The sequence below is a fragment of the Astyanax mexicanus genome, chromosome 7 (assembly GCF_023375975.1).
Source record: "Astyanax mexicanus isolate ESR-SI-001 chromosome 7, AstMex3_surface, whole genome shotgun sequence".
In the NCBI taxonomy this organism is placed as follows: Eukaryota; Metazoa; Chordata; class Actinopteri; order Characiformes; family Acestrorhamphidae; genus Astyanax; species Astyanax mexicanus.
Window position 1 is genome coordinate 54,912,098 of NC_064414.1, and position 24,659 is coordinate 54,936,756.

Genomic DNA, 24,659 nt, shown 5'->3' on the forward strand with positions numbered 1-24,659 from the left:
TACAAAAATATATAAATAAAATACATTAATAAATATAAGCTAACTTACATAAAATGTTATAAAAGTAATAATAATAATAAGTAAATAATAACACATAATAATTATAATTAATAATACATATATATTTAAAAGCTAAAGTAAATATAATAAACAGTAAAAAAATTAGTATTATTAATACAAATAGTATGTAGCAATGGCAATAATTTTTTTATTGGTTAGGTGTTTAGGACCTGGTGGTGTTAGGGACACCTAATTATATGACTTATTTTAATATATTGAAAATAAATATGGAAATATTGACTTTTGTGCATGGCATGGTATATTGTTTTTAATTATAATGTATTTTTTTTTAAATATAAACATTTATAAACATAAACTAATACTACTACTAAAATTATATTTAATATTTAATGGTCATAGTAATATAATATAATTTTATAAATGTTAATTGTACTGTTGTTTATACTGGGCTGTGTGTGAGAGCAGTGTTTTCTCTCTCTCTCTCTCTCTCTCTCTCTCTCTCTCTCTCTGTGTTTATAAAGAACAGGCTGTAATCTGATCTGAGCTGGGCTGTAGTTTTGGGTTTGGGGTTCTGGTTTACACCCCTCTGTTATAAAAGCAGGATGGGAGGAGTTCAGTTCTGTAACTGCAGGTTCTGTAACTGCGACTCACAGAATCTAAGACTGGACTGAACTGAACATTCAGGTAAACTCACAAATCTATTACACCTTTATACAACAGAGTAATCAGACAATAACTAATTTACCGTTTATACAGGATGTTTATATAAACAGGCCACGTCCTCTTCCTCACAGTGCTGAGAGATTAGTGCAGAATAGTGTTTATACAGAGATACTGCAGAGGAGGAAATAGGTTATTGTATGAAGTATGGTATTTGTACTTCAGTATTTCTGTTAATTTTCTGTATTTTATACTTTTACTTTCTACATGCTCTTTACATTTCACACCAGAAATATGTACTTTTACTTGTTACTGTAAGATGTTAAAATTATAACATTTTAAAGGTTTTTAAAGTATTTCATTAGGCAGCTAATATTGTGCTGCTGCTGTGGCCTTTAGGTTTGGCTGTGTAAGAAAGCTATAAATGCAGATACTGTATTTTAAATTTAATTTGTATATTTTGCAGATGATGCCAGAATTGTAAAATAAAAATAGGCAGGGATGTGTTTGTCTATAAAACATATTTTAAGAAACAAATTAAAGAAAAGCTCTTTTGAAATTAAATTATTTTAGAATGGGATTATTTGTACTTTTACTTAAGTATGAGATTTATGTAATTTTGAGTCACGCCTGGCGCTAATACACTCTTATGAGAGGTTCTTTCTTTTTAAAGGGAGATATTAAACAGCTGTATGTGACTCTTTTAGCTGCTACAGACATAATTTAGCATTTTTCTAAACCACACCACAACATCTTCTTACAGTTGCATTTTTCTGTGTGTGTATAATTAGCTGAGTGGGAGGAGCTATAGGATCTGTATAATTATAACCAAACCCCGCTGAGTTGGTTTATTTCTGTTCTTCTGTTGTTTTAAATTAATGTTTAAGCAAAGTATAGTTAGCTAAAGACATTTTACAGGTGTGTGGCAGCCTGTAAGTAGTGTTCTGTGTGTGGCAACCTGCAGTGTCCTGTGTGTGTGGCAACCTGTATGCAGCGTCCTGTGGGAGGCATCCTGTGACAACTGCTGAAAGACTACAGGATTAAATTTATAGAGTGGAAGACAATGAGAGATTAAACACTGTTTAAAACCTCCAGCAGCACTGCTGTATCTGATACACTCACTGGACCAGCTTAACACACACTAACACCTCATACACCACCACCACGCTAATCACTGCTAATCACTGCAGTGCTAAGAATAACATCCAAATAATAATAATAATAATAATAATAATAATAATAATAATAATAATAATAATAATAATATCTGATCTGTTGTGGTTTTCTATCGTGTATCTTGAGTATTGAATAACAGGGTGAAAATAAGGAGGATAATAATAAAGTATACAGAAATACAGAAACACAACTACAGTCTGTAATTATTATACAACTACAGAGTGTCCTTTATGATCAGTTTTTGGATATGTAATATGTAATTACTCATGTATTCGGTGTTTTTTTTGTTTTTTTTTTTTTGAGCAGGATGAAGCCCATGCTGTGTTCCCTCCTCCTGTTGGTCTTCCTGGGTTGCCAGTTCTGTACCTCCACACCGGTTCAGGCCTTCCCACCCGAGTACCAGACATTCAGCGGGTCACTCTACGCCTCCTGCCGGATGCGTCCCAACACCCAGCTGACTCCGGGCTCTCCGAAAGTATACGGACAGGTCCTGTTTAAACAGAGCGGGCCGGAGGGAAAACTCAGCATCCGCTTCAAACTGCACGGCCTGCCAGCGTCCGACCCCCAGCCCAGAGCCATCCACATCCACCAGTACGGAGACCTGAGCCAGGGCTGCACCTCCACCGGCGGCCACTACAACCCCCTCGGATACAACCACCCCAACCACCCGGGGGATTTCGGGAATTTCACCCCCCGAAACGGGAAAATCCGCCGCTCGGTGGATTCCAGGGCCACGCTGTTCGGCGGGCTGTCGGTTCTGGGCCGGGCCGTCGTTATTCACGAGAAGGAGGATGACCTGGGCCGAGGTGGGGATGCTGGGAGCCTGTTGCATGGCAACGCAGGCGGGAGGCTGGCCTGCTGCGTGATTGGACTAAGCAGCTCTGATCAGTGGAACAAATAACAAAGATCAATTAGCATCACTGGTTATATAATAAATACAGTTTAAAATACAACTGGCAGAATTATGCTATATAAGGGTCAATACCCATATAACATGCCTTTTGTGTCACAGCATATAGTTCAATTGTTTCAATCTTATACAAACAAAGTCTAAAAATATGTAATATATAATTTTTTTGTTCTTTTTTTTCAGTGACACACACACTGTCCCTTTCACTGTGTTATACTTTTGTGATGAATGGACCAATAGAAATTCTCCAAAACGACCTGAAATAAACTCTTTTTACATTGACTTCCATTAAAAGTTAAAGTTGTTGTTTTGAAGATACATGTTTTAAAATTTACTCTGCAAATACGTAATTACACATATTAAGGAATCACGTCATATGTGTTCTTTAAGTAAAGAGTAAAATAAATGTCTGTGATCTGATCTGTATTTGCATGTAATATAACTATAATTTGTTTATTCCAGTTGTTGAACTACTTTTTATGCATTTTATTTTTAAACTTACTCTTTAAAAACACTTGTAAGATGTCATTACTCATAATAACATGCATTACATTAAACACATGTTATGATTATGGTTGATAATGTGTTTTGGAATGTTTTGGAACACAGCTCAAACAAGACCTGCTGCAATTTAATAAATCACTTTTTAGTTCAGCACTTTATGTGAGCAATTTTTTCAAATAGAGGTAACAATATATTGAATTTATTTAATGATTTAATAAAATCAATGAAACGTTTTAAATCTCAAAATATAATTTTATTTCTGCACATTGAGGGGCTTCATCGAGTATTGTTGTATAACAGGACTTTTATATATAAAAAAACAACAACAACAACAACAAACCTGGGCACTTTTTGACAGGAATGCTGATACACATTTTAAGTAAAAAGTATGCAGTTATAAATGAATTCATTATTATTATTAAGGACATATTAAAGTATTTGTGCTCAGTAATAGTATTATTTCACAATTTGTGATTAAAAGGAACAGGAGGTACCGAATATAAGAATATAAGAATACAAGAACCAAAAGTAAACCTATTCACATGTTCACACACACAAATGTAGGTCAAGGGTCAACGAGCTTACCAAACCAATTTTGTGTTCCAATAATTAGTGCTAAAGGTATTTAAATCAATATAACAACAAGGGTGCCCACATTTATGCAAACCTCATTTTACTTCTCAAACATCACTCACGTGTTCGACTGCTATATGATATATCTAATCCAAACAACCAAAGATTTATAAAGGTAAATCATCAAAATTATCAGGGTACCCAAACTTTTTTATACCACTGTATTGCACATATTATTGATGAACAGATTGTGCTATACATGGTGAATCTAGTTATTACACATAGTAGAACATTATTATAGTAGTATGATAATCATAGTATAGCGTTATTATTATTATTATTATTATTATTATTATTATTATTATTATTATTATTATTATTATTATTATTATTATTATTATTATTATTATGAAACTATCTAAATTAAATGTCTCTAAAACACAATATAACGGTAAAACTAAGATAAACACGATGCAGCCGAGTCGCCCCCGATCGCTACCGAAGTTTCCCGAACTCTCCCCGGGGAGACTCGGGGGCCCCCTGCGGCCGCTGGTGGGCAGCGCTGTTTTGTTTTCCTGATAGAGAAAAATGGAGGAAGTTGCTATCCAGCTCGCTGCAGAAGGGATTCAGAAGAAAGTGATTTCTCCGGGAAAAGGAGAGCTTTCCACGTTTCCTGATGGCACGAAGGTATAAATACGGGTTCTCTATATTTTATATTAGCGGATAAATTGAGAGATTTGTTTATGAACGTGATTAAATAGGCAGTTTTCTGGGAGCTAGGCTAGCGGACTGGGCTAGCTGATCAGTGCTAGCGCTGCTCGGCCTGCGGTCTGTCTCCTTTCCTTCAGCTGGAATAATAAATCTGGATTTCTCTAAATCTGTATGTATCGTTATGTATGTTGTGTACGTTAAGGAATGTGTTAAATGGTGAATTATCTAGCTAACTATCTAAAAAACAGGCTAGATAACGTGATGGCAAGCTAATAATACTGTAGCTCTGGAGGTTGCTTAGCTAGTTATGAATGATGGTACCCGTATAAAACTGCTGTTTTCATTCTTTGGGGTAAAATCATTCTTTATGGATATGAACCAGCTTGTCTGTGTAACTACACTAAGATAGCTTATGTTATATGCCCCCAGATATGTGGACACCCCCTCTGATTAATGCATTTAGCTCCTTTAAGTCGCATGATAAGAATAGGAGCAGCAGGTCAATAAACATCAACATACCGGCCCTATGCTTCTTAAGCTTGTTCTAATTAAGGTTGTTCTAATTAAAGAGTGGATGTAATGTTAGGAGTCTTGCCCAAGGACTCTTATTGGTGTAGCACATTATACTCACCCAGACCAGGAATTGAACCCCAGTTTCCCACATTATGTGGTAGCTCATAAGGCGGTGGTGTTATCCACTTCACCACACCAACCACCAACCAACAATACTGTAGCAAAATGCCATCCCTGGACAGTAGAGGTAGTTACTCCAACAAAAGCAAGATAAACAACTGTGTACACTCATAACTCATCCCCACACACACAGCCAATCAAACACAGCATACCTTCAAGCGGAAACCACCAGTTTGACAGCAGCAGTATAGCTATCTGCCTAATGTGAAATGCCTTTACTGAAAATTAAAAATACAACATTTAATTTTCTCAAAGCACAACCAGATTAAACATGTTGAATTTAGTTGTACAGCACCGGCACTCTGTTCTTAATTGATTGATTTTGTAATTGATTTTGTAATAATTGTTACTACTGTCTATTATAGTGTTAATAAATGTATTATTATTAGGGGTGAACAATATTAGGGAAAAATAACATTGCAATATTTTGTTGTTTTGTGATATTTTGAAAAATAACTGTGCCACTGGAAAGGTCAGGGATCCAACATGATATTCATTTTGTTGTAAGAGTATTTCATATTAGTAAAATTAACATGGATATAATATTCTTCTGATAGAGATGTAATGGACAGTGACAACAATAATGTGAATCAGTTTTATCAGTAGTAATTATGTCAGTATATAAAATGTTCCTCTGATTGCTGTTTTCTGTAGGTCATGTTTCATTACCGTACCAGTCTGTGTGACGGCACGGTGCTGGACGACTCCAGGACGATGGGAGGGAAGAGTAAACCCATGGAGCTCATCCTGGGCAAGAAGTTCAAGCTGCCGGTTTGGGAGCAGGTCATCATCACCATGAAAGAGGGAGAGGTATCCGACTTCACCTGTGACGTCAAGGTCAGTGATGACGGAGAGCCCACACATGATTCTGCTGTTTTAACATCTGGCTAACATGAGAGAAATGTAGATAAATAACTCCTGGCTTTTATTCTCTCCTGCTGCTGCAGCACACATCCCTGTACCCGCTGGTCTCCCAGTCGTTACGGAACATCAGCGCGGGGAAGGATCCTCTGGAGGGTCAGAGACATTGTTGTGGAATCGCTCAGGTCCACTCTCACCACTCACTGGGACACCACGACCTCGACCACCTTCAGGCAAAACCCCAGCCTCTGGTCTTCACCATCGAGCTGCTGCAGGTGAGAGAGGAGGGGATGGGGGTGTTTTTAAGAGTATATGTAGAGCTTTCAGACCTCAAATAATGCAGAGAAAACAAGTTCATATTCATAAAGTTTTAAGAGATTAGAAATCAATATTTGGTGTTTTTTAATCACTGGTTTATTGAATCTTGGCATGTTCTCCTCCACCAGTCTTACACACTGCTTTTGGATAACTTTATGCTGCTTTACTCCTGGTGCAAAAATTCAAGCAGTTCAGTTTGGTGGTTTGATGGTTTGTGATCATCCATCTTCGTCTTGATTATATTCCAGAGGTTTTCAATTTGGTAAAATCAGAGAAACTCGTCATTTTTCAGGCGTTAGCCTGTTAGCTAACATTATCTAGCCAAATAACTTCACTCTCTCAGAAGTGAATTTTTATTGTCAGAACTCAGGTTAGTTAGTCAGAACAGCTGTACTGACCTGTCTGATACTTCATGCATCTGTACTAGAGGCTGTACTGAGCTGCAAAACCCATAACCACAGCTAAACGCTAATTTCTGCACTCTGTCCGCCATTTTCTATAAATCTCTCCTCCAGAAACATATGGTTTTCACTGTCATGTCAAGTATAAATGTCACGTATTGTGAATGATATGGCTCCATTGCAAGTAATAAGTCTGCAGGCCAGAAAAAAATGGACTTTTTACAGTAACTGCGTTTGGACACGAGCACTCAGATGAACATCTTAACCCCAGGTGAATCTTATCCGTTGGTGAGTTCTGACAGATTCTCTCTCCTGTGTGGTGGTTTAAGGTGCTGCCGCCCGGCTCGTTTGCGCTGGAGACGTGGGCGATGACGGACGAGGAGAAGCTGCAGGCCGTACCGCAGATCCACGAGGAGGGAAACATCCTCTTTAAGAAGGGAGAGATTGCCGCCGCCGCCGAGAAATACTACAACGCCATCGCCTGCCTGAAGAACCTGCAGATGAAGGTGGGACAATTACACACACACACACACAGCTGGTTTAGTCCCTGTAGAGCAGAAGTAATGTCATTAGTAGGGCTGGGTATAGAAATTCGATATCAAAAAGTCACCAACCAAAATGTCTTGGTACTCCCGAGTACTGAAAGATCAAAAAACGCTCGGTGCCTGTTTTTGATACACGGCAAACGCTAAGAGCACGCTCAGTGAGGTAAAAACTACAATACACTAAAAAAAAAAAAGCTCTAGTCTGACTGACCTAAACCACACTACACTATTTTTACTGCCCCCCTCTCAGAAATACAGAGAACAAGCAGCATAAAAAGTATCATGATTAGAATTCATTTTTATTTTACTTTAATCCTGGATATATGGAAATATTTAGAGTGCATTATTATTAGCATCATGACATTTTGGATCATTGACTTTTGTTACAGATCTAATAAAATACTTGTATTTTTTTAATATCTCAATTATAAAATGCAGTAATAAAATAAAATTTTCCTTTTGTAGTAGTGTATTCTTAAAATTCAATTTTCAATATTTTTCAATTCAGTTTTTTGTCATATCGCCAAGAGTATCGATATTGTAAAAAAAAAAAAAAAAAAAAAAAGAAATATCACCCATCCACAACTAATATAACTTAATTTCATCTTGTTAATGTAATGCTGATATAAAAAAGTAACTCAATTTTCTAGTTTGTTACACTATTATTATTTCATTATCTCATACAAAATCGTAGTTTGGAAAGTTTAAGAAGATTATTTTTTTATACTGGATGAATCTGTCGGAAACTCCTGTATTTATAATAAATAAACTTTAATATTTATTTTATTGAAGTAGAATTACCTTGAAACGATTTTTTAAATCAATGTTCTGTCATATCACCAAGAATATCATCAAACACAAACTCCCTTAAATATCATGATATTAGTTTAGTCCATGTTTTAAACTAAATTCTCCTTTTCCCGTCTGCAGGAGCAGCCTGGTGATGTTCCGTGGATTAAGCTGGATCAGATGATCACGCCGCTCCTGCTGAATTACTGCCAGTGTAAGCTGATGCTGGGTCATTACTACGAGGTGCTGGAACACTGCTCCTCACTCCTCAACAAGTATGAAGGTAAGCTCTGCCTGAACCCTGCTGAAGAACACTTCAGTAATGAGATTATTGCATCAGAGTTACAGAAGTGTTCAGCTGTGAATGAGGGCAGGTTATGATACAAGCAGAAACAGATAGAAGCGGCACATTTTTCTAAAAGCCATAATGACTATAATGTTACATAAAAATGTTAATGTTGATAAACATAATGTTAAAACCAGCTATGTGGGACGAACCGCTAGCTAATATCGCCCTGGCTTACTAGAACACTCTGAGTTCTCAGTTTAGTGCTGTCGGGTGGCTAGCAGTTAGCCGCTAATGCTAATTCTGCTGCACTCAGCCTTAGTGGAAATCTGGAAATCTAAGCTTATTGTAAATAAACAGAAGAGCTTTACTCACCCAAATAAACCGTTTTCTGGAGAGAAATCTGTGTAGATTAACATCCAGCACTCTTTTTTCATTTTTAAAATATTACAAACAAAATTTGTTTACTTATTTTAGTTTTACTTTTACTTACTTACCCAGCACCCCACCACCACCACCCAGTGGCAAGACCTGCTGAATTAGAAGTGAAACATGGCGACACCCCTGTTCCTTACTGGTATTGCATAATGCACCTTATGTATGAAAATAGACCATAAAATAGATGTTTATTTACAGTGCGCCTTATAATCTGGTGCACTTTATAGTGCAAGAAAAAATAAAATAAATCCCAATGATTTAAAATGACCCTTTTTGCCACCTGACCTGACCTACGTAACACAATATGTTGTATCTCTGTATTTATCACTAATGCTGTGATTTAAATGTGGTTATTAACTGGTTTAAAGTGCAGTTTGTCAGGTTTTGTCTGTGTTTAAGTTCAGTAATCAGTGACTGGCTGGCTGTTAGAGATGTGATGAAGTTCACAGTCTGGCTTCCTTCCTGTAGATAACTTGAAGGCGTATTTTAAGCGGGGGAAAGCTCACGCAGCCGTGTGGAACGAGGCCGAGGCCCGGGCCGACTTCGCCAAAGTCCTAGAACTGGACCCGTCTCTGGGTCCCGCAGTGGCCAAAGAGATCCGAGCGATGGAGGAGCGGATCCGGGAGAAGGAGAAGGAGGAGAAGGGCCGATACAAAAATCTCTTCAGCTACAACAGCAGCACTTCACCAACCGCAACTACGGTCAGTTCCTGCCATTACCACCAGGCTCTTTACTTATACTGTAATTAATATGGCCTTTCGGTGAATAACCATATGTCAATTGTTTTTCAGTTTTGGGATAAATTAATCAATTTTTTTTCTTTACTTTTGCAAGTTATTTTATGAAAAAGTGGTTTGTTTTACACTTTTTTTCATTAATAAATACGTTTTTCTTCATAATTTGGATGATTATGTATTGATTTACAATGCACCAACACTAAATGTAAGATATTCAAACTTGTGTATCTAATCTATAATAGCTGGAAATATATTTTATTCCTTTTTGTTATTCCTATTTCCTTTCAGAGTTGAGGAGGAGAGTGGACATTTTTTCTGTCGTTCCTGAGGAGAGGGTCGGTCATGGAGGCACTGTAAAAACTGAAGCACGTGAACCTTCTTCAGTTCGCCCACTTATTATACCAGCCAGCCAGGCACAACCATCTCCCTCCTTTCCTGTTCTTCACATTTTCACCCCCCAATTCTTACCATGCTCCTCACTGTTGTTACGCACAAATTATTATTATTATTATTATTATTATACGTCTGTAATGAATCCCTTTATGAAATGAGATCTGAATTAATGTTGAAATTAACTGAAAATATAAGGGCTCACCTAAAGTACTTTTTAGTAGGATTTAGGACACACCTCTGTTCCATTTGCCCTTCCCCCGTCCACTTCCTGTTTGGTTAGGACTGTAGAAGGACAAGGAGGAATTACTGTGTGAACATACGCACCTTTATTTATGGAGAATAACACTCAGAATGAGGAATTATGGTCCAGAAGACACTGAGGTCCAGTGATGATGATCTACAGTACAGAACAGGAGTTAGAAAGATAAAGCCTCCTGATCGAGACAATCACCCAGCTAATATAGTACGTTTCTCCACTAGGGCTGCGTAATATCAGCAGAACACCACATTACAGTTACTATGGTATATGATAACTGACATATAATGGTAAATCAATAATATAAACCTAGCACAAAATCTAAGGAAGTGTGTGTTTGGTAGATTATTTGTTGAAATGTTTCTTGGCTATAAATCTTATACCTAAAGCCTGTTAATTTCTCTTTTAAATGGAGCTGGAACATGTATTTAAATAGAGTAAGGAAGGAACATGTATTAGTGGGATGTGCAGCAAAGTACCGTATTTCTTCCTGAAAACTGTTTATTTGGGTGAGTAAATCACTTCCGTCTGTTTACAATAAGCTTAGATTTCCAGATATACACTATGGCTGGGTGCAGCAGCATTAGCAGTTAGCACTAGTAAATTCCACCCGACAGTGCTACACTGAGGAACCCTGAGTAAGCCAGTGCGATATTAGCTAGCTGTTTGTTCCACGTAGCTTGTTTTAACATGCAGACTACAGTACGATATACTCCCCTCTGACCAGTGAAAGAGCTAGTGCTTAGCCTGGTTAGCAGCTAATGCTAATACTGCTCCAGTCTCAATGCTGGAGAACTAAACTGAAACTCCTGTATAACTCTGTACTTCAGTGGAGTGACTTTACTGCTCCTTAATACCTGACTGGTAGAATTTATACATAAGGAGCACCGGATTATAAGGAGCTCTATAATTTTGGGGAACATTAAAGGATTTTAAGTGCGTTTTATAGTGTGAAATATACAGTATGTGGGTTGCACCCATGAAAAATTGACCAAAACAGTTTATTCTGCTGCGATAGGGCAACTTCAAGCTGGTGTTCTTCTAAACCGTAAAATTTCAGCATTATTTAGAGTGATTTGATTTGATTTGATATAATGGATGCTAGAGATCAAAAAAGATCAAACAAGAAAACCAAACAAGTCAATGGAAAAATAGTAATAAGCTGTTTGGCATTGGTTAAAAAGATTTGGCACATTTTTTATTGCCGCAACCCACATACCACCAGCTCTGCTGCTCAGCCCATAAATACATGTTCCTTACAACTTTGACTACAATTAAAGATAATTTAACTTACTTTTCAATGGTATTTGGGTTTATTACCAAGAAGCATTGTTACAACAATTAAATAAAAAAACTACCAAACACCTCCGCACTGGAGTCTTCGGTTCAAGTCCCTATCTGGGTTGAATTTATCATGTTTCCTCCCACAGTCAAAAACATGTAAGGTGAACTAGATACTCTAAATTGTCCTGATGTATTGGAATGAGTGCTGAATATAAATGTTTGTGTGTAAAACGTGATTGTAAAGCATCCTTGGGTATCTAGAAAGACTCTATATAAATGTAACTTAATTCATTCATTAATTCCAATACGAAATGACAGCGACAAATTGTGCAGCCCTACATTCTATCATGTCGCGGGTCATCCCTGTTTCTTTATATTCTCACTCTTTTATCTTATATTATGTATATTTTACACTGTCATGTATAGTCTTTGGACAAGAGTCTGTTCTACATTTTTCTCACAAATTCATACTGAATTTTAAGTGCGCTTTATAGTGTGAAATATACAGTATGTGGATTGCACCCATGACCCAATTGACCAAAACAGTTTATTCTGCTGCGATAGGGCAACTTCAAGCTGGTGTTCTTCAAAACCATAAAATTTCAGCATTATTTGGGGTCCTGGTACCAGTATCTCCAAACTGAAGGCTAAGTTCCATATAATGGATGCTAGAGATCAAAAAAGATCGAACAAGAAAACCAAACAAGTCAATGGAAAAATAATAATAAGCTGTTTGGCATTGGCTGAGAAGATTTGGCACATTTTTTATCGGCTCAACCCACATACCATCAGCTCTGCTGCTCAGCCCATAAATACCATGAATTGCTAAATCTCACCTTTACTGCTCATCGTCAATCCCAGCCCGGTCTCATTCCGTCCAACAGTAGATAGGGGTATCTTCCGGTTCACAGAGGACACTGCGAAACCTGTAAACACTTGGGGAACCAATGGCCATGCAGAATGAACTGTAACCCCTCCCCCTGTCTCGTAGTCCACACCCTGTAAAGGTAAATATAACCGCTAGCTCGTACACAGTTCTGTACTAAAGCACACAGCGAATAACAAGGACCGCGAGTGTGTACGTTAATATACCTTATATACGTCTTTTACTGAAAGAGCAGACTCTGCATTTATGTTGTAATGAAGCCAAGTAAATAAAAAAAATAAAGAAAAAATATTTCTATGCATATTCTTGCATGTTCTTATGGTATCAAAAAATATATCCTGGTATGCAAAGTGGTCCAATGGTCTAAAACACTGCCACTATGATCGGGAGACCGCTGGTTCGTATCCCGGTCATGCAGCTTGCCATCAGCTGCCGGAGCCCCGAGAGAGCACAATTGGCTTTGCTCTCTCCTGGGGTGATGTCTGAGGGATTTCTTCTTTGTGACGTGGTGCATCATTCTGGAAGCACCCATGAGAGGATGGTAAACTTTGGTCATGAAGGGATGCACATGGTCAGCAATAATACTGACCACAATTATACAGTGATTATGTTTACAGTAGCCTTTCTGTCAGCTCCAACCATTGTCTTCTGACATCTTCTTTAGTCTGCAGAACTGAAGAACCGCCCACTGGATGCATTTTCTTTATTTTAGAGTCAAGTCAAGTCAAGTCAAGAGGCTTTTATTGTCATTACATCTGAGTACAGGTACACAGTGTGATGAAATTACGTTCCTCCGGAATCATGGTGCAACATAGAACCACAAGCAATAGACAACATAAAGTGCAGGAGTGACGACAGTGCAACATAAAATTATAACACTAAATAACAATAAATACAAAAGACGTATTTACAATTTAAAGACAGGACAGTGCAGTACCGATACGGTATAATAAAGTGTATAGTGGGGATAAGGTGCAGAGATGTGTGACATACTGTAACATATAGAACATATATAATCACAGCAGTTACTGAGGTAGAGTTTATAGTTTTTAAGAGTGCAGCAAATAGTCATGTCAGCCTCTGTGTGCTGACTGGGTGTGTGTGTGGGTGAAGTTCAGTTCTTTGTGAGTGTAAAGGGGGGGGGAGGGTGTACAGTTTAGTTTTGTGTAAAGGGGGGGGGTGTACAGTTTAGTTTTGTGCGAATGTGTTGGGTGAGTGGTGGGTGGGGTGGGGGTTCAGTTCTGTCTCTGTGCGTTGAGAAGTCTGACTGCCTGGTGGATGAAGCTGTTGCAGAGTCTAGTAGTGGAGGCTCGGATGCTCCTGTATCTTCTGCCGGATGGCATCAGAGCGAAGAGTCCGTGTGAGGGATGGGTGGGGTCGTCCACAATGCTGGTGGCTTTGCGGATGCAGCATGTGGTGTAGATCTCAGTGATGGAGGGAAGAGAGACTCCGATGATTTTCTCAGCTGTCCGCACTATCCGCTGTAGGGTCTTGCGGTCTGAGGTGTTGCAATTCCCAAACCAGACGGTAATGCAGGTGCTCAGGATGCTTTCTACAGTGCCTCTGTAGAATATGGTGAGGATGGGGGGTGGGAGATGTGCTTTCCTCAGTCTCCGCAGGAAGTAGAGGCGCTGCTGGGCTTTCTTGGTTATGGAGCTGGTGTTGAGGGACCAGGTGAGGTTCTCTGCAATGTGAACACCGAGGAACTTGGTGTTATCCACAATTTCCACAGCAGAGCCGTTGATGTTCAGCGGGTGGTGGACACCTGGAGCTCTCCTGAAGTCAACAACCATCTCCTTGGTTTTATCCACGTTAATAGACAGGTTGTTGGTTCTGCACCAGTCCGTCAGCCACTGCACCTCCTCTCTGTATGCTGACTCGTCGTTCTTGCTGATGAGGCCAACTACAGTTGTGTCATCAGTGAACTTGATGAGGTGGTTTGAGCTGTACTTTGCAGTACAGTCATGAGTCAGCAGAGTGAACAGCAGTGGGCTGAGCACACAGCCCTGGGGGGCACCGGTGCTCAGTATGGGAGGAGTTCAGGCCCAGCAAGCTATCCTATCAGATGCTGAGGGATAATGGTGTTGAATGCTGAACTGAAGTCGATGAACAGCATTCGAACATAGCAGTCTTTGTTGTCCAGGTGGGTGAGAGCCAGGTGGAGCGCAGTAGAGATGGCATCGTCTGTTGTTCTGGTTGGACGATACGCAAACTGCAGAGGGTCCAGTGAGGACGGGAGCTGGTTCTCAAAGCACTTCATGATGATGGGAGTAAGTGCAATGGGACGGTAGTCATTAAGGCAGGACACTTGAGACTTCTTCGGCACAGGGACGATGGTGGTCGTCTTGAAGCACGTCGGCACGATTGCAGTACTCAGAGAGATGTTGAAAATGTCCGTGAGAACATCCGTGAGTTGTTCTGCACATCCTCTGAGCACTCTACTAGGTATGCTGTCTGGTCCTGGGGCTTTCCGTGGGTTGACTCTGAGTAGAGTTTTCCGCACATCAGCTAAGGACAGGCACAGTACCTGGTCGTTTGGAGGAGGTGTAGTCTTCCTTGCTGTCGTGTAGTTCTGTGCTTCGAACCTTGCGTAGAAGGAGTTCAGTGCATCTGGAAGGGAGGCATCACTGTTACAAGCAGGGGAGTGTGACTTGTAGTTGGTGATGGTCTGGATGCCCTGCCACATGCGCCGAGTGTCAGTAGTGTCCTGGAAGTGGGCGTGGATTTTCTTTGCGTAGGTGCGCTTTGCCTCTCTGATCCCCCGGGAGAGCTTGGCTCTAGCTGTTCGGAGGCCAGCCCTGTCCCCTGACTTAAAGGCCTTGTCTCGGGATCTCAGCAGCACACGCACCTCTGCAGTCATCCACGGCTTCTGGTTGGGGCGGGATGTGATGGTTTTGGAGACAGTAACATCCTCAATGCACTTGCTGATGTAGCCAGTCACTGAGTCTGTGTACTCCTCCAGGTTGATGGAGTCATCAGAGGTAGCAGCTTCTCTGAACATGTCCCAGTCAGTGTGCTCAAAACAGTCCTGAAGAGCAGAGATGGCTCCTGGAGGCCAGGTTGTAACTTGCTTCTTCTCTGATTTGGCACGTCTGATGAGCTGTCTGTATGCTGGGATGAGCATGACAGTGATATGATCAGAGTAGCCGTAGTGGGGGCGGGGCTCTGCTCTGTACGAACCGGGAATGTTAGTATACACACAATCGAGCAGGTTAGCTCCACGGGTTGGAAAATCCACATGTTGGTGAAAGCTGGGCAGCAGAGCCTTCAGATTACTGTGATTGAAATCACCAGCAACAATAAACAGTCCGTCGGGGTGTGAGTTCTGGAGTTTGGAGATAACAGTGTACAGTTCTTGCAGAGCGTTAGCATTAGCATTAGCACTGGGTGCTACATACACTGCTATTATGTAGAGACATTTATACTAAAAAAACCCAGCAGAGCTGTAGCTTTAGAAATACTCAAACAAGCCCTACTGACACAAATAATCATACCATGCTCAAAGTTACAGAGCAGCATCAAATTTTGGTGAAATACAATATTTGCTTTTCACATAAAAATATCATTCAGCTTTTACAAACAGGGTTCATACACTTTTAACCAATACATTTCCATGACTTTTTTATTACTTTTCCATGTCTTCTAGGGAAAATGTCACGGCCATACGATTTTTAAAATGTCAGTGCAGACATGGACAATAAAACCAAAAATCAACTAAAACTGTAAGGATAAAAAAAAGCATTTCTTTAAGCAATTTTGACACAGTCTTTAATAATAATTAAATGTGTGTCAGATTCTGAGAGCACCATTGTGGAAGGCTGCATTACTGCCGTATTTGTTAGCTCTAAATAGCATTTCTCCATCAATAAACTGAAACACAAAGACGTGCAGAGCAAATTTACATGACTTTTCCGAAACTTCTGTATTTTTATTTTTCCAAAACTTAAATGCTATTTTCAAATTCCATCACTTTTCCAGGTTTTCCAGGACTGTAAGAACCCTGTACAAAATTATAACAATGGGAAAAAAGACAAAATGGTATCTGGACGTTTAATTGTAAAATCTGACATTTTTATTGTTTTTGTATTTAAATACGGAACTGCAAAAGTTTACAAAACTGTTGTGCTAACAGGAATAAGCACTGATCAGGTGGTGGGAGCTCTTATGCAGTGGGGGGCTGATCTAAACATGACTAAGAAAAATGCAAAGAGGGGGATTAAGCATGAAATTGAATGAATTATTTAAAAGATGAGTGAGAGAGAGAGAGAGAGGACGCAGTGAGGAGACAGAAGACTAAAGAAGAGACTTTGTGGACGGGGGTTATGTACGAGCACTTCGCTCCGTTTCAGCTAGACACTCCCTCACCAGAGCACGAGCGTGGATTATACCTGAAATGAGAGCGAAGAGAAGAGATCACTCTCAGAGCAAACGACCACCAATCACAGTCCATCAATAAATCAAGTGCAGAATAAATGGGTGGAGACCATCAGTTTCTCTGTATACTTTATTATCCTCCTTATTTTCACCCTGTTCTTCAATATTTAGAACCCACAGGATAGAAAACCACCACAAAGCAGCTATTAGTATTATACATTATTATTTGGGTGGTGGTGTATGAGGTGTTAGTGTGTGTTGAGCTGGTACAGTGAGTGGATCAGATACAGCAGTGCTGCTGGAGTTTTTAAACACTGTCCTCCACTCTGTTACACACTCCTACCTACAGCTGAACCACCATATAGATCAGAAAATAAAATCAGAAAATCAGATCATTTTAAAGGGGACATATTATACCTATTTCTACACAAGTTAGAACAGGTCTACATTCTATACAAAACATGTTTATTAAGTTCGTTACACAAAATCTTACCAGCTCTATTCTTACCAGTTTCAGTCTTTTTCAAAATGAGCCTTTTAAGAGCTCTGTCACTTTTATGCAAATAAGCTATTGCTAGACACGCTGCATGTTTATGCTGAGCGTTTACCTCACATAAACATTGGCTTGTGCTAAATGGCAAAGCACAAACAAGCTAGTTCATGCTTAACTGCAATAGAAGTACAAAACACATTATTTGAAATTTCTTACATCTACCTAATCTGCTGACATGCCAAGGACAGTAGGTACAGATCCCTCCCTCAGAGGAAGTCTGCTGGCTAATCCTACTGTGTACTGTCTGAGGTTCTCAACCAGCAGACAGATGTTTTGTTTTTGTTTGTTAGGGTTTTGTGTCATATCAGCAACATGTTGGCTATTTTATGGCATTGACAATGTTAATGACTTGAGCATCACAGACTTAAATCAGTGTCTTCATTTTATTAAGTATTTAAATTAAGTATTTAAGCTGGTGGAATCTTTTTAAGCAGTTATTTTATATTTGTACCAGCAGACTGATTTAGAGGGTGATGTCACAATAAGGGAGGAGCATCCAAACAACTTATAGAAGAAAATGATTCCTGACCCCAAACTCTTTCAGCTGATTCACAGAAAACTAATATATGGATTTTTTCGAAACTTGGAGAATGTTTATAAGGATAGTCGAGACCCAAGTGGAAAAACAAAAGCATGCAAAAAGTTAGACCAATACTAATTAAACCTAAGTAATAAACATGTATGCAGAAGTATTACTGTCACTGCGTTAGTTATATACAGTATGTCTCAGTGCTGTACCTCTCTTGAGTCTCTCCATGGCGCTTTTGCTGCCGGCGTAGGTGGGGCGGATTTCTCGGCTCATCTCCTCAATAACGGACAGCAGCTCACTGTAGGTGGAGCCTTGTGACACTTTCACTGGCTGGAAATGAACAGACAGGGAGTTAGCATCTTCCTCAGACTCAGCTCACACTAACCTCACAGCCACATCTGGCTGGTTGAGACATGAAAGAATAGGAAACTAATTAATAATAAAGATTAGTAACTATATAAAGCTGAAATCATATATCACACAAACATCTTAATATTTTTTTGTACATTGCTCTCATGCAATACCCTTGTATCCTTAAAATGTTAACTTTACAGAAGGAGGAAAATGCTTTTTAACTTTCAGTGAAATAATTTGAGCGTTTCTATTGGTCCATTAATCATTAAATATTGACACAATATAGAGAACCACTGTCAAATTCACATTTTAAAGAGAAAATTAAAAAAGGAAAAGAAATTAGACATTTTATAATAATAAAAAAAATACAAAACTAAGAGTAGCTCAAAAAATTAAAATCAAAACAGGCTGTAAGAACTCTAAAATACCGTGATTACTGCTATTAAAGTTCCCTGTTCTCTGACTGATCTTACCTGTACGAAACCCATCGATGGTGGACCGAAGTCACTGAATGCTGGTCTGAAGTTGGATGAGGAGGGCAGGGACGGTGAAGAGCCGCAGGATCCTGAGGATAATAACAGACGAAAGAGGTTATTATAGTGAAAAATGGTGAGCAATATTACACATGTATATATCTATATATTTATAACTTACAGAGAGACTACACACTGTGGTATAGCTTTAAAACTAATACAAATAAGTCAAAATGAACCTAAATCAATTCATTTTAAAGTAGTGGGGTTAGTGTCTGGCACTTGTAGTAGAGCAGTCAGCATTGTTTGGTTATTTTCCAGCATACAATAAATACATCAGCGAGTATCAATTTAAAATATCGTCCTTAACAGCCGATGCCAATGATTCTAGGAAATGAAAATAAGTAATTATAGGTCAATACTGATTTAATTCTGATATTATTGTGTATTCCTTTTACATGAAAGATGAAGTAACAGTCTTTAAATTCAGTGTTTTTTTTATCATTTTATTTTTTTTGCATTGTAGATTAATACTAAAATAATCCAAACTAAGAAAAAAGTATTAATTTATTCAGGCTTTCAGTAAACAGCTGTGCTGAACTCATCAAGAGTTAATTACCTGAATTTCTTGTCTCTTAATAAAGTGTTCGAGAGCATCAGTTAAAGTAAAGTAGTGAAGAGGTAGAGTTACAGGTATACAGTGAATAGTGAATATTTGAGTAATGTTCGAATCCAGATTATGAGAAGCAACAACTACTCAACTAAATAAAGAAAAAATGGCTTTAAGAAAAAATGATTAAGAAATTGAGGTCAGTCAATCTAAAAAATGTCAAGCACTTTGTAAGTATACCCAAGAGGACCGTTCCAGGAAAGGAAGACAAAGACTAGGGTGAGTCCAATATTTTAACTTAGCTAGCTGAATGAAGTGTAAATCTATGAGGTATCGTAGCGAATTGTGTTGATATACAGAATATCGCAGAATCACAGTATTGTTATATTATGTTATCAAGTGTAAAGAGCTTCATGGAATGAGTTTCCTCGTATCACTGAAACGCAATGCAGGCCAGCAGATACTTTTGGCATTATAGTGTACAAGTCCTTTATCAGGGGGGAAACATTAAGCAGAATATAGGCAGTTTAAAAATGGCCCTGTGTTCTTCATTGCTGTGTTGGATGGTTTTGGGTGGTTAAGCCCAGTAATACAGCCTGTAAAATGAGCTTTTTTTCATGCATTACTGCGTTTGCATAATAATTGTTCTGACTGTCTGAATAGGAGTGCTGTAAAATGCTGTGTGTGATTCTGACGAAGGTTCAGGAAGGCCGGTGTAAACGGGTCAGACTGAACTGCAGATAAAGCCTGAGTTATAGAGGCCATTGCCATCTGTCTCTAATTACATAAATGTGTTCATGCCGCCATATTGTGTGTGTGTGTGTGTGTGTGTGTGTGTGTGTGTGTGTGTGTGTGTGTGTGTGTGTGTGTGTGTGTGTGTGTGTGTGTGTGTGTTTGTGTGGCACAGTAAACAGTCAGATGTGTGTCAGGGCTTCCGGCCGCAGTGGTTTTACAGTGGCAGGAATTTCCCCCGCTGTTCACCTCTGCTTACCGGCAGGACGTGGTCAATAGAACGCCAAAATAAAAGTACTTTTTCCACAGTTTGAAGAAATGTACATGCAAACCTGCTACATTTTAACCTGATTACATTCCTTCCTGTGCCTGTTTTTATAGTTTTTAAACAGAATGCAGAAGGTCTACCATCATTATACACTGTATTGAATAAAAGTGGGAATCATAGGGCATCTCACGATACACAATATTATCACGATACTGTGATTCTGCGATACTCAATATTTGATGCCACATATCGATAATCATGTATCGCAAAGAAAATATTTTGTCCCACCTCTATATGTCTATATGTGACAACTGCATGGGATGTTGCATACAGATGAAGATTAGCTATCTATATTTCCCTGTAATGCTGCTTTAGGTGGATTTTGTCTAAACTTCAATTTTATTAAATCTTAAACAGATTTGTAGCTGCATGAAAATTATTGGTGCTTCCCATTTTTTCTATATTATTCCTTTTTAAAGCTGACTGAGTTTAGAGCTGGACAATAACTATATTGACATTTTATATTATTGCATTGATACATTTTCTTAACATATTGACAACAAGCGTATCAAGGATATCATCAGTACTTAGAATGTGTAAAAAAAATCTTGTTTAATTGGATAATATGCAGCTTAGGTGATACATTTTTGCATTGTGAGAATGTACTTAAATATTACATTCTCATAAATATATCTGTAAAATATTCATAAAAAAATATAAAATGATTTATATAAAACAATTTAATATTAATATACCTGTAATATAAATATACCCAAAATATATTAAACCAAAAAATTTGAATGGCTAATAATCCAGCCTTGGTTGAGTTAACCCTTTCAGACCATACATCCATTACAATCGACATCGTGTATTTGATTTATTTTTTTAAACGTTTTGTTGCAAATAACACTATTTCAGAGCTGTTGTCCATCAGAACAGACCATAAACCAGCCAATAAAGGAGTTAAAGCCAGTGAAAGATTGATAGAGCCATTGAGGCAAAGTAACATCTGATTTTTACTGATTTAATGTTATGTATAACACTTTTTAATCATTGTTTTTTACTCAATATGAAATAAAACATAACATTGCACACAGGCTTTCAACGCAATGGAAATAAACAAAAATATTAAATGTTTTAGTTAATTGGATTTATTTGCTATATAGAGGTTATAGTAGAATATTATTTTCTTTTCTGTGCATTACAGACAGAAAACATTATTTTGAGAACTTTTTCAGAACAGAGATAATTCAGGTCTGAAAGGGTTAATTACAGTATATTAATGAGTCACAGATAAACAGGTAAATACACGGTTTAAAGAGATTAATTGTGGTATAATTACCCGGTGGTGTGTGGTTGGATCCGGCAGGAGCAGGAGCTATGGGTTTATAACTCATACTGAATTCGCTTTGTTGCTCCGTGTTTGTTGTCGGTGGTGTAAAATCTCAGAGCTGAATTCGGATTGTTGAGTTAATGCGGTTTATTCAGCAGCTCGGGCTGAACTACCGACCGGCGTTTAACTCCTTTAACTCCTGCTAAAGTTCAGCTTAAACCCGCGGTTTAAATCCTCTCGGTTTATGTTCTCCTGCCCGCTGTTCTGTAGCGCTGCGGATTATTCTGTATAAAAACTAAATTATAAATAATATTAAAGTAAAAACCGGACTGACAAAGAGAACTACAGCTAATCTAACCAAACCGCTACCGGAGACAAAACCCCTCACACAGACCCGCGCTGATTACACCTCTAACAACCGCTAAAAACACTGATTAACCCGCTTCTGACCGCGGAGACACCGCTCTCTATCACACCGCTGAGTCCCGCAGTTTATAAAACTCAATATTTATCATAAACACAAAATAAAGCGCTGAATCCCCGACCAGCTACCGCTACCGCTTCCACACACACACTCACACCTCACTGCGCATGCTCACAGCGCTGCGTCATCACGCACGACTACGTGTGATAAACGTGCGTAATATGATTATTCCTCAGCTTTAAATATATATATATATATATATATAAATATATATATATATATATATAAATATATATATATATATATATATATATATATATATATAAAAATCACGACTACGTGTGATAAACGTGCGTAATATGATTATTCCTCAGCTTTAAATATATATATATATATATATAATTTATTTTTCAAATATACAGGAATAACTGTATTATTTTCAGTATTTTCTAAATGATATAAAGACAGTAATTGATGATTTAAAAATAATTACACTCGAAACCATTACACACATTAAGAAAAATGAATTAATCAACAACAACAACAAAAAACATATACGAGAACACTTTCATACACATAGCTGGTATATGTTAATGGAATATAAATAATTTAACTTGTAGTTCTTTAATAATATCCTCTAAAAAAGATGTATTATACCAGTGCTATAAATATAAAAAACGTACTATAAATATAAATGTACTAAAAATATTGTGGCGTGGAAGAGGAAGGAAGACCCGTGAGACTCACGCTGAATGCTCAACAGCTCCTTTATTGAACCGGCTTGCCACTCACTTACAGTCTTTAACAAGACTAGGCGAGCTAAAACCATTCCCACAGAGCTAAATAGCCCAAAGGCCACCAACCCAGCTGTGTGTCTCCCAGATGGCAGATCCAGAGTGGTGCCCACCCTCTCTGCATAACCCCTCCCAAGGGAGATGCCCCACCCCTGTCATCCTCGCACACAGGAGAGCAGAAACATGCCTGCAGGCAGCCACACACACAACCCAGAGCTGCCACATAGCCCCCCTCCCAAGGGTCAGCCGTCCCGGCGACCCCACCAACCCAACACAAACCCCGTGTACAACAGAACATTTTTTTTTTTTTTACAATCAGTCGCAAACAAAGTCATTAAGACGGGCGGGCGGCCTCCGTGCCCGCGGCAGCCTGGAGGGGCCGGGCACGGCACCGCCTGCCAGTGGCTCCGAAGAGCCAGAGTTCAGGTCAGGCACGAGTGCAAGGCCGGCAGGCTCCGCACCACCGTCCACAGTGTCCGACAGTCTCGGCCTATAGGGGGCCAGCCTATCACGGTGCACAATCATAGTGCGTCTGCCCCACCGGACCTTATACACCACCTCCCCCAGCCTGGACAGCACCAAGCACGGACCCACCCAGGCCGACTGGAGCTTCGGGCACAGTCCCTTCTTCCGCTGAGGGTTATATAGCCAAACCCTCACCCGCACCACCAACGGGTCCCCAAAGCAGCGCGTGTCGTGCGCACGCTTCTGCTTCTGTCCGGCAGCAGACTGGTTGGAGCGCGCTAGACGGTGTGCTATTTCCAGCGAAGACATAAGGTCCAAGACAAAAGTGGGCGTGTCCGAAGCGTACCCGCCCCCGTCAGGAGGCGCCCCAAAAGCCAGGGAGACCGTCGTCCTCAGTTCGCGCCCGAACATACTGTAAGCAGAGCCGGCGTGAATCCCGTCGTCTCCTGCACAGCGGAGCGACATGCCAGCAGCACTACCGGCAGGTGCCTGTCCCAGTCACGCTGGTTCTTGTCCGACACCATGGCCAACTGCGCCGCCAGCGTGCGGTTAAAACGTTCCACCAGTCCATCACTCTGCGGATGAAGGGGCGTCGTCCTGGTCTTATGGATTCCCAGGATGCGGCAGACCTCCGCCATGACCTCCGACTCGAAATTTCTCCCCTGGTCGCTGTGCAGTTCTTCCGGAACCCCGAATCTGCAAAAGAACTCCTGCACCAGGATATCCGCAGTAGTGACCGCCCCTTGGTCCGGCACCGCGTAGGCCTCTGGCCACTTCGTGAAATAGTCCATCGCCACCAGAACAAAGCGATTTCCAGAGTCCGTCACCGGAAAGGGGCCCAGCACATCCACGGCCACCCGCTCCATCGGGCTGCCGCACTGGTAAGGGTGAAGTGGGGCGCGGGGCGCCCTCGAGGGGCCCTTCTTGGCAGCGCACACATCACAGCAGTGCACGAAGAGTTCCACGTCGGTTCTACACCCAGGCCAATAGAAGCGTTGCCTCAGGCGCTTCAGAGTCTTGGTGACACCAAAGTGCCCAGCCCCAGGTGACCCATGAACTCCCCGTAGGACCGATCCCCTAAGCGTCCGCGGTACCACCACCTGAAAAACGCGCCGCCCGTTCGCCGGATCCTCCCAGGTATGGCACAGCACGCCGTCGGACAAACTAAAACTAGCCCAGTTGGAGCGCAACGCCATAGCAATCGGGCCCAGCGGCACCACCTCCCCCCACGGCGGTGTGACGTTCGCACTGAGCGCGTGTACTGCCCACAATAATTCGCGATCCGCCCGTTGCGCATTGCGGAGCTGC

The 24,659-nt window shown here is 39.9% G+C and overlaps 3 protein-coding genes across 3 annotated transcripts; 2 read left to right on the plus strand and 1 right to left on the minus strand.

Annotated features, from left to right (window-relative positions):
* Positions 1 to 596: 596 nt before the first annotated feature.
* Positions 597 to 3,424, plus strand: sod3b (superoxide dismutase 3, extracellular b). The gene is made up of 2 exons (XM_007240772.4): positions 597 to 705; positions 2,164 to 3,424. The coding sequence occupies exon 2, from the start codon at positions 2,165 to 2,167 to the stop codon at positions 2,756 to 2,758; it is 594 nt and encodes a 197-aa protein (XP_007240834.1). The 5' UTR covers positions 597 to 705; position 2,164; the 3' UTR covers positions 2,759 to 3,424.
* Positions 3,425 to 4,408: 984 nt separating this feature from the next.
* On the plus strand, positions 4,409 to 12,743 carry LOC103034758 (aryl hydrocarbon receptor interacting protein). Its single transcript, XM_022685959.2, has 7 exons — positions 4,409 to 4,531; positions 5,903 to 6,085; positions 6,196 to 6,384; positions 7,158 to 7,334; positions 8,304 to 8,445; positions 9,355 to 9,587; positions 9,912 to 12,743. The coding sequence occupies exons 1-7, from the start codon at positions 4,433 to 4,435 to the stop codon at positions 9,915 to 9,917; spliced, it is 1,029 nt and encodes a 342-aa protein (XP_022541680.2). The 5' UTR covers positions 4,409 to 4,432; the 3' UTR covers positions 9,918 to 12,743.
* A 3,748-nt stretch (positions 12,744 to 16,491) lies between these two features.
* cdk2ap2 (cyclin-dependent kinase 2 associated protein 2) lies at positions 16,492 to 22,270 on the minus strand. Its single transcript, XM_022685964.2, has 4 exons — positions 21,678 to 22,270; positions 18,726 to 18,817; positions 18,108 to 18,228; positions 16,492 to 16,830 (listed from the first exon to the last, which is right to left on the minus strand). Exons 1-4 carry the CDS (start codon positions 21,730 to 21,732, stop codon positions 16,763 to 16,765), a joined length of 336 nt encoding a protein of 111 aa, XP_022541685.1. The 5' UTR covers positions 21,733 to 22,270; the 3' UTR covers positions 16,492 to 16,762.
* Positions 22,271 to 24,659: the final 2,389 nt, after the last annotated feature.